Raw genomic sequence first — 9,956 nt, 5'->3', positions numbered from 1 at the left:
TTTTGTGATCGTAGGCCTTTCACAATCTCAAATTCTCTTCAACATCTTTCTTCAATGACTAAGCAACACCTATGATAAGTCCATATACGCCACATAAAATCCTGACCACGCCTAACCGGGTCAAAGAACTAAGAATGAGCAAATAAGAACAACTTCACTTGAGAACTACAATTACAAATTTGCAATCTTCTCTGTTTCATATTCCTCTATTCTCAGCAAATACAAAGAAACGAAAATTGAAATGGCTCAGAATAAGTACCGTGGTGTAACGCACCCATTGATATTCACGTTAATCCTTCCAATCCTGATAATTATTAATGGTCTCGCCTTATTCATTGGCCTTGTAGCATTAGCAGCGTAATCAAGCAAGACTTATGCATGTGTAATTTGTTAGTTTCTTCTTTTTCTTTTTTCTTTGGAGAGTTTAGACTGATAAGTTTATTAAATTATCTCAGGAGAGTTTGCTTAAGCTGCTGCTGCGGCAACTATATCATGAATGGACTATTGGTTGTTGCTGATTCGCTTGTCGAAGCCAGTGTCAGATTGATTGAAGGCTCCATGTGTATAAATGGTAACATAACATGTTTTCCTCTGTATAGATTTTATTTTAGCATTTTTTCCCTATTTATTTTTGTCGATTTGAATCTCTTTTTTATGTGCTATGTGCTACTAAGGTATACAACTTGTATTAAAGATTTCTACTTGTTATTTAGCATGTTTAGACGAGGGCTTTATCTAAATTCGGCTCATTGGAATTTCTAACATGAACTAATATCTGGTGGCTATCATTAAATAGAATAAAATAAAAAAGGTAAAGAGGAGCAACAAGTTTAGTTTTGGGATATATACCTGTTTAGTATCTAACAGCAAAAAGCTCAAGGAAGGGAATGTGAACATTTGGTTTTTGATCTTTGATGTATTGCATGGATGTAAAATTAAGCATGTTGCAAATCTTAATGCAGATCAACAGATCAGATCACTTCCGTACCCATCACGTAGCACCCATGCACCTGAGACACTGCAATACCCACAAAATCAATTACCAATGCTGGTACCATCTGCACAAATGCCAATCAATCGGCACAGCGACATGGCATATCAGCAGAGGAATTTGCAACAGCCAGTAAATTCACCGTCATCTGTCAACATTATCACCAACTACCCCAGGAGTGGGTACACATACAGGGAGCTGGTAGAGGCGACAAATGGGTTCTCTGCTCAGAATTTTCTTGGTGAAGGAGGATTTGGTTTTGTGCACAGAGGTATCTTGTCTGATGGAAAGGAGGTGGCGATCAAGCAGCTTAAGTCTGACAACACATGGAGCCAGCGTGAGTTTAAAGCAGAGGTAGATGTATTGAGTCGTGTGCATCACCGACACCTCGTGCAATATTTTGGTTGTTGCATGACACAAGATAAAAGGATGATTGTCTGTGAATACATGCCAAATAAGACTGTGGATTATCATTTGCATGGTAAATGGAAATATGAAACATTTTTTTTTTCCTTCAAATGTAGCATGTAGGTATGCTTATTAAAGTTTTGCGCGTCTCATCAGGCAAGAATGAAGATACCATAGATTGGGATACTAGGCTGAGGATTTCAATTGGAGCCGCAAAAGGACTAGCATATCTGCATGAAGAATGTGAGTAATTCCTTTTAGTTTTTTCATAGAACCTCACAATTTTACTGAGGTTGCATTAACATGACAATTTTATTCTGTTTTCCTTAATTTACTTCTATGACAGGCCAACCTAGGATTATTCATCGGGATATTAAGGCAGCTAATATTCTTCTAGATTCTTCATTTGAAGCGAAGGTACGTACTTAATACTTAGTTTGATGCTCCACCAACTAATCCATGGTTGAAGAATACTTGTTTTGTATGTAATGATAACAATTAAATTCCTTCGTATGTAGGTAGCAGATTTTGGTATCTCCAAAAGTTTCCCTGATGGCATTTCTCTGATTGTGGCAACCAACCTCGTGGGTACCTGTGGGTAAGATGTGAGGCTTTTCAATAATCCAACTTTTGTATTGGCATTTTATTTTTTGTTCTGTTCTAGGCCTTCTATGTCAGATTCTGTGAGATACTGATATATTAAATTATCAGCTTTAATTTAAATTTACCTGAAAATTCCTCAGCAAATACAATTTAGTCAGACTTCTCATTTCCTTGGGAAATAACAACCTGTTGGTTAAACCAGAGACTTACCAGAGTTTCTCATGCTAAACTAATTAAGATTCCTCGTGTGAGGATAATAGGTACTTGGCTCCAGAGTGTGCTATGGGAGAGATAAGAGAAAAATCTGATACCTTTTCATTTGGTGTTATGCTTCTTGAGCTGATAACCGGAAAAAAACCGATAATAACCCGCCCTGTTTTCTCCGAAGAATCATACCCGTTTGAAACCCTAGCAAATTGGGTAAGGTCCTTGTGCCTAAATCCAATGCTTTACATAATTATTCTACTGGAGTAAAATAAAATGTATACATCATTTTTCAGGCGAGGCCATTGCTTACAGAAGCATTACAAAATGGTAGTTATGATTCTCTCGTAGATTCACGGTTATGTAATATATATAACTATGATGAGATGAACCGAATAATAGCTTGTGCAGCAGCTTGTGTACAACTATCACCACAGGATCGACCATTGATGAGTAAGGTACAACTAGACTTCCATAAATAGTGAAACTATTCTCTATTTAATTTGAATAATTGTGATTTTTTTAGTTGTCATATTTCGGTTTTCAGTAATGCAAATCTCAACAACCTAAACAGGCATGGAATTTTGACGGTGGCAATCAATCAAACAATTGTCGACAGAGAATAATAAGTGCCAATTGAGTTATTAAAAACTTTCTTGACATGAGAAACAGTAACTAGTGAATATATAAAATATCTTGAAAAAGTAGTATCAAATCTCACTTTCAATTTATGTACCTTTATTCTTTTATGGACCAGGTGGCATTAGTCTTAGCAGGGCAGACATCTCCTGATGATCTTTTTATTAGAGGTATATCAGATGTAATTCACACGGCTTCGATTTCATCAATGGAATTTCAGGAATCAAGTGAGAGCACAAACTAAAACCAACTTGTTTATAATGGCGTTTTCTCCTCCTTTTTGTTAATTCTGATTTTAAAGAAAGGGCCCTTTTTCTGTCTATAAATTTTTCATAGGTGTTGGTCCTCTAAACTTGTAGATAAATTTAAAAAGATAGTTTTCTTTGCTTTCATAAAGATTGTTTTTTTTTTTACTTTCTGGAATGTCAATTGTGATATGCATCATGTGTTATAATTTTATTTTACTTTTTTGTTAATAAATTTAAAAGTGGAGGTATTCAAAATAAAGATTTGAACTTTCCTCCCGATTTGGAACAGGATTTGCTACTCTTAGCAATAATTTATCATCGGCACAATTCATTTCTGTAGATGTTGTGAATAATGTAAGTAACAATCTTTGAAACAATAAATAGAACAACTTATAATAGTTTTGGAAAACTATTTAACTATTGTTTGTCATAATGTAAAAATTAATCTTTTGTAACCATAACAAATTAGACCTACTGAAATAATATACAGCGGTAATTAATGCATCTATCCTAAAAGTAGAGAGTTTTTCTTTTTATCAATTTTATCCCATTAGAACTTGGAATCTTGTTCGCCTCATAATTAGGTGTGGAACTAGAAAATTAAGATTGGAAGGAATAGGTAAGATATTGTAGTGTAATTTTATTATATAAAGGGTGATGAAAGATTAAAATACTTCAGGCAACTCAGAAATGTTATCATGTACCGTGGAACTGGGGGAGCATGGTACCAAGTGGTACTTGTGAAGAAAGTATCTAGTACGCTTAGAAGTTAGAACAATGCCTCATGCTAGTAAAATACTGAAAGTGACAGACAATTCAGGAGTCATGCTCAATGCAATGCCGCAATAAATGTTTCAAAAAAAACAATCAGTTATTGTTACCAAATGAGAGATTTAGTTCACATGAACAGTACTAATAGTTCTCGCTGATATTATTTTTTTGCATGAGTTCGAGCAAGACGTCATTGACTGAAGGTGTGCTTCTGGTAGTTGATGATACTGGTAACTGGTACTACTGGTTTTTTTACTGGTACAGAGTAGGATTAGTATATGATATTTAGTCCGCCTGATCTATAATTAAAGAACCATATGATATTAAAAACTTTTGTAAAAAACAATATTAGTGACGCGATTTGGAAGATCTGATCTAATCTGATCCGGCCATCCTTTTGGGCATGGATGATTCATGACAGTTACAGATCCAAAATCAAATGGCACAAGTTATTCTAATAAACGAGTGCTTAATAACAATTATGCATCCCAAACACAGTTGTGGGAGGAGAAAGGAGAAAGAGGGGAAGGAATTGGAATTTGTATCCTCTGCATTAACTCAAAACAGAATCTGTTGAGTTAATACATCTCGACTATTTTTTCTGTTTTAAGATTCATGCAGACTAGATCTGCACTAATATTAAAGGACTCCTTATGTTACCGACAGGAGCCGGATTGGCTCCGCTTAAAATCAAATGATTGAGATTCATTAACTCAAAAGATTCCCTTTTGAGTTAATGCAGAGGATACGCATTCGGAGGAAGGAGGGAGGGGGCTAGAAAGAAAAATTGAGACCCACAAAAGTATTTTTTTTTTTAAATAAATTTAAAAGAGAGATATTTTGTTTGATGAATTTAACAAAAGTAATTTTTTTTTCCAAATAGTTATTTTAAGCCAGTGTGTGAAGGCCTAATACTTACATGGGCTTTATTCTCACTTTTGGTCCTTCTATTAATAATAAATTAATGGGGCTTGGCCTTGCAACAGTTTGCAGACAATTGCATTTTCAAGTATATTGCTATTAATATACCGATTCTTTTTTCTTACCATCTTTCCAAAAATATAAAATAAACTAAAAGCCACATTTTTGGGAAAAATAGAATTATCAGTTCGGCAAATATTTTTTATACAACCAACAGGTCGTTGCGCAATCAAATTGCTATGAAATCAAGTAAAATCAATATCTGCGCAGACTAATTTGGTTGCGCTGATTATTTTGGATTTTTTTTAGAAAGATGGTAAGAAAAAAATTCGAAATAATAGGGACCAAGCGATGATAATGTTAAAAAGTGATTCCATTTTTGAGAAAATATTGGCAGTCTGATTTGATTTTTGACAAAGTAGATTTCAAATATTCATCGATTTTTGACAAAATCCAGTGACCACACTTCATCTCTTTAATTAAAAAAAAAAATCATAAAGAATATTACTTTGATGTGAATAATTCTCACGTAAAACCTAACCGCTGACTAATTGTATAAAACTTTTGCTGAAAATAACATGTACGATTTTTAAATGAGAACAAAAATGACATTCGCCCAAAGACTTGGCCGTACCATCATGCAAGTGTGCCAATTGTACGGATGATCCCTGCAGCTATTTACTGATCGGAGGCCTTGTACACTACACTCTTTAGTGACAAAAGAATAGTTCAAATTCGGTTTGGCAGGGTTAAAAATTCGTGATTTTAGTATAATTCGGATATAATTCGGGAACAATTCAGTACAACAAGGAAGAAAAACAAAAAAAAAAAAAAATCTAAAATTTTTTTTGACATTTTTATCGCGAATAATTCATGACTCGCGTTTTGTACGTGTTTTATGTGCGAATAAAACATATTATACATTTTTTTTTACATTTTATTCGGAGTTTGGTTCAAAAATGTCAAAAAAAAAATTTAATACATGAATTAATTGTGAATTAATCGCGAATTAAACGCGTAACGTATATTGTTTCTATGACTCTTCAACTTAATTCTACCTTCAGTAAGTAACACCTATAATAACTATCGTATACGCCACAGAAAATCCAGACCTAACTGGGTCAAAGAACTAACTGCAGTGAGGAAAGAAAAATGGAAGCCTAGGATATGACTTAGGATTGGATTAGGAAGAAGAACAATTCAACTTGAAAACTACAATTGCAAATTGGCAGTCTTTTCTGTTTTATATTCCTATATTCTTTGCAAAATCGCTTGGGAATTAAGCATATCACAAAATTGAAATGCTTCCAAATAAGTACCGTGGTGTAACTGGCCTATTGATTTTCATCTTAATCTTTCCAATCCTATTAGTTCTTTACATTCTCGCCTTTTGCATCAGCCTTATAGCGTTTGTGGGGTAAGCAAGACATGTGCATCTGTAATTTGTTAATTTGTTCTTCCTTTTTTTTTTTTTCTTTTTCTTTTTAGGAGAGTTTAGGCTGAGGTGATTATTAAATGATTTCAGGGGTGCTTTTACATTCTGCTGCTGTGACAACTGTATCATGAATGGACTATTGGCTGTTGCTGATTCGTTTGTTGAAGCCAGTATCAGAGTGTTTGAAGGCTCCATGTGTATAAATGGTAAAATCACATGTTTTGCTCTGTATAGATTTTATTTTAGCATTTTCTCCCTATTTAGTTTGTCAATTTGACTTTTTTTTTTAGTTTACATTTCAAGAAAATTATATAGAGCATACAGGGGTTTTAATCTGTGATCTATGTACTAGACTGTACTATGTGCTACTAAGGTATACAACTTGTATAAGAGATTTCTACTTGCTTTTTATCTAAACTGGGTTTATTAGGGGTTGTGACATCATGAACTATTCTAATATCTGGTTGCTATTATTAATTACAAAAAAATAAAAAGGGTAGTGGGAATACCTGTCGTTGGTGCTAATCGATGGTGTGGACCCATTATTGAAACTTCATTTCAGATGTTTAAATTTTGCTTGTACTATTAGTTGATGACCTTTAGTATCTGATAGAAAAAAGCAACAAGGGAGGGATTCGGATCCTCTCTACTGTCCACAAATGTATAGGGAATGTGAACATTAGATCTTTGATGTATTGCGTTGGCTGTAAAATTAAGCATGTTGCAAATCTTAATGCAGATCAACAATTCAGATCCCTTCCATACCCATCAAGGAATACCAATCCACCTGAGACACTGTACTACCCACAAAATCAACTACCAATGCTGGTACCATCTACACAATTGCCAATCAATCGGTATAACGACATGGTATATCAGCAGAGGATTTTGCAACAACCAGTAAATTCAGTGCCATCTCCCAACATTGCCATTGACTACCCTAGAACTGGGTTCACATACGAGGAGTTGGTGGAGGCGACAAATGGGTTCTCAGCTCACAGTTTTCTTGGAGAAGGAGGGTTTGGTTTTGTGCACAGAGGTATATTGTGTGATGGAAAGGAGGTGGCTATCAAGCAGCTAAAGTCTGACAACACATGGGGCCAGCGTGAGTTTAAAGCGGAGATAGATGTATTGAGTCGTGTTCATCATCGACACCTTGTGCAATATATTGGATGTTGCATGACACAAGATAAAAGGATGATTGTCTGTGAATACATACCAAATAAGACAGTGGATTATCATTTGCATGGTAAATAAAATATTGTTTTCTTAAAATAGTGTTTGATCCATATTTATATGCTCAGGGGTGGAGGGATGTACAAGCAAAGGGGTTCTAAGCACCGCCTGTCAATTGAAAATTTCATTTTTGCTGTTTAAAACTTCTAATTTTTACAAAAATTAATACTATCAGCTCCCATCATAAAATAAAATTACATGACACTTATTTATTACCCCCCTCCCCCTGTTATACGTTTATTGAAACTATATGTATATGTCATCAGGTAACCATGAAGACACCATAGATTGGGATACTAGGCTGAAGATTTCAATTGGAGCCGCAAAAGGACTAGCATATCTACATGAAGAATGTGAGTAATTCATTTTAATTTTTTTCTTAGGACCTCAGAATTTTACTGAGGTTGCATGAACATGGAATTTTATTTTTTACCCAGTGTTGTAATTCTTTTTTCCTTAATTTACTCCTGTGACAGGCCAACCTAGGATAATTCATCGAGATATTAAGGCAGCTAATATTCTTGTAGATTCTTCATTTGAAGCAAAGGTACTTAGTTTGATGCTCAACCAACTGATCTCTGTTTGTAGAACCCTTGTTCAGTATGTAATGATAACAATTCAACTCCTTCGTATGTAGGTAGCAGATTTTGGCATGGCCAAAATTTTCCCTGATGGAATTTCTCTGGTTGTTGCAACCAACCTTGTGGGTACCCGTGGGTAAGATGTGAGGTTTTTCAATAATCAATTTTTGTTTTGACATTTTTTAATTCACTACGAAACCAATATTGTTTCTATGCCTTCTAGGTCAGATTCTGTGAAATAATTTGTCAGACTTGTCATTTCCTTGAGATATAATAACCTTTTGGTTTGACCAGAGACTAGTTAAAGAGTTTCTTATACTAAAGTAAGATTGCTCATGTGAGATAATAGGTATTTGGCTCCAGAGTTTTCTATGGGAGAGATAAGAGAAAAATCTGATGCCTTCTCATTTGGTGTTGTGCTTCTTGAGCTGATCACCGGAAAAAAGCCAATAATAACCCGCCCTGTTTTCTCCGAAGAATCATACCCATTTGAAACCTTAGCAAATTGGGTAAGCTTCTTGTTCCTAATCATCTAAAGCTTTACAATATCTTTTAACTAAAGTAAATAAAATGTATACATCATTTTTCAGGCGAGACCATTGCTTACAGAAGCATTACAAAATGGATATTATGATTCTCTCGTAGATTCACGGTTATGTAATATATATAACAATGATGAGATGAACCGAATGATAGCTTGTGCAGCTGCTTGTGTACAACTATCACCACAGGATCGGCCATTGATGAGCAAGGTACAACTAGACTTCCATAATTAGTGAAACTATTCTCTATATAATTTGAAGAATTGTGATTTCCTCAGTTGCCATATTCCATATTCCAACAATGCAAATATCAATAACTCACATAGGCATGGAATTTTGACAGAGGCAATCTATCAAACAGCTGATGCTCACACAATTGTTGACAGAGAAAAATAAGTGCTGATTGAGTTACAAAAAAAAGTTGACATAAGAAATAGTAACTAGTGAATTTGTAAAGTATCTGAAAATGTAGTATCAAATCTCACTTCCAATTTATGTGGTTCTATTCTCTTCGTGGAGCAGGTGGCATTAGTCTTAGCAGGACAGACATCTCCTGACGATATTTTTATTAGAGGTATATCAGATGTAATTCACACTGCTTCAGTTTCATCAATGGAATTTCAGCTCTCAATTGAGAGCACAAACTAAAATCAATTTGTATATAATGGCGTTTTTTTTGTTTTTTTGTTTTTTTTGTTAATGTGATTCATAGGAAAGACCCTTATTCTGTTTATACATTTTTCATAGTTGGTAGTCCTCTAAACTTGTAGATCACTTTAAAAATTGAATATTTTTTTTTAAATTAGTGGCTTTTTAATTTTCTGGACAGTCGATTGTGCATTTGTGATCTTCATCATGTTTATGATTTTACTAACTAATTTAATTTTAAAACTTTTTATTAACAAATTTAAAGGTGGAGGTGTGGAATAAAGATTTGAACCTACCTCGATTTGGAACAGGGTTTGTTACTCCTAGAAATAATTTCATTATTTGAAGTATTACACCTTCCGTTTCTACGATACATACAATGGATTGGTTCCACAGATATCGTGAAAAATGAATGAAGTAGTTGTATTTCGTCTTTGATAAGTAATATACTAATATAGGTTAAAATCTTTTAAACACAATTAATGGAGTAAGTTACATAAATTTTGCAAAACTGTGGTAATTATTATTTGTTATAATGCAAAGAGTAATTTTCTGAAATGATATAACAGAGTACTGAGTAGGTTCGGAGGCCTTCGCTCACTCTCTCTCTCTCATACACCGGTTTGAATGATCTTAGCTCGTTGTTCGAGTACATACTGTCAGCCGTTCAACTGTCTTAAATTTAAATGACAAAAACAGAGGAAATTATAACTGGTTCAAAACTATTTT

The 9,956-nt window shown here is 34.3% G+C and overlaps 2 protein-coding genes across 2 annotated transcripts; both read left to right on the top strand.

Moving 5' to 3' along the window:
• Window positions 1–236: 236 nt before the first annotated feature.
• LOC144568265 (proline-rich receptor-like protein kinase PERK1) lies at window positions 237–3,138 on the top strand. The gene is made up of 8 exons (XM_078318555.1): window positions 237–571; window positions 963–1,472; window positions 1,556–1,642; window positions 1,746–1,816; window positions 1,918–1,997; window positions 2,263–2,422; window positions 2,503–2,664; window positions 2,964–3,138. Exons 1-8 carry the CDS (start codon window positions 379–381, stop codon window positions 3,087–3,089), a joined length of 1,389 nt encoding a protein of 462 aa, XP_078174681.1. The 5' UTR covers window positions 237–378; the 3' UTR covers window positions 3,090–3,138.
• A 2,838-nt stretch (window positions 3,139–5,976) lies between these two features.
• LOC144568264 (proline-rich receptor-like protein kinase PERK1) lies at window positions 5,977–9,342 on the top strand. The gene is made up of 9 exons (XM_078318554.1): window positions 5,977–6,202; window positions 6,311–6,426; window positions 6,960–7,469; window positions 7,723–7,809; window positions 7,933–8,003; window positions 8,094–8,173; window positions 8,387–8,546; window positions 8,628–8,789; window positions 9,102–9,342. The coding sequence occupies exons 1-9, from the start codon at window positions 6,087–6,089 to the stop codon at window positions 9,225–9,227; spliced, it is 1,428 nt and encodes a 475-aa protein (XP_078174680.1). The 5' UTR covers window positions 5,977–6,086; the 3' UTR covers window positions 9,228–9,342.
• The last annotated feature ends 614 nt before the right edge of the window (window positions 9,343–9,956 follow it).

This window comes from Carex rostrata, chromosome 17 (genome assembly GCF_964058835.1).
Source record: "Carex rostrata chromosome 17, lpCarRost1.2, whole genome shotgun sequence".
Classification (NCBI taxonomy): domain Eukaryota; kingdom Viridiplantae; phylum Streptophyta; class Magnoliopsida; order Poales; family Cyperaceae; genus Carex; species Carex rostrata.
The sequence above is the reverse complement of the archived record's forward strand: the minus strand, read 5'-3'. Positions and strand labels throughout refer to the sequence as shown.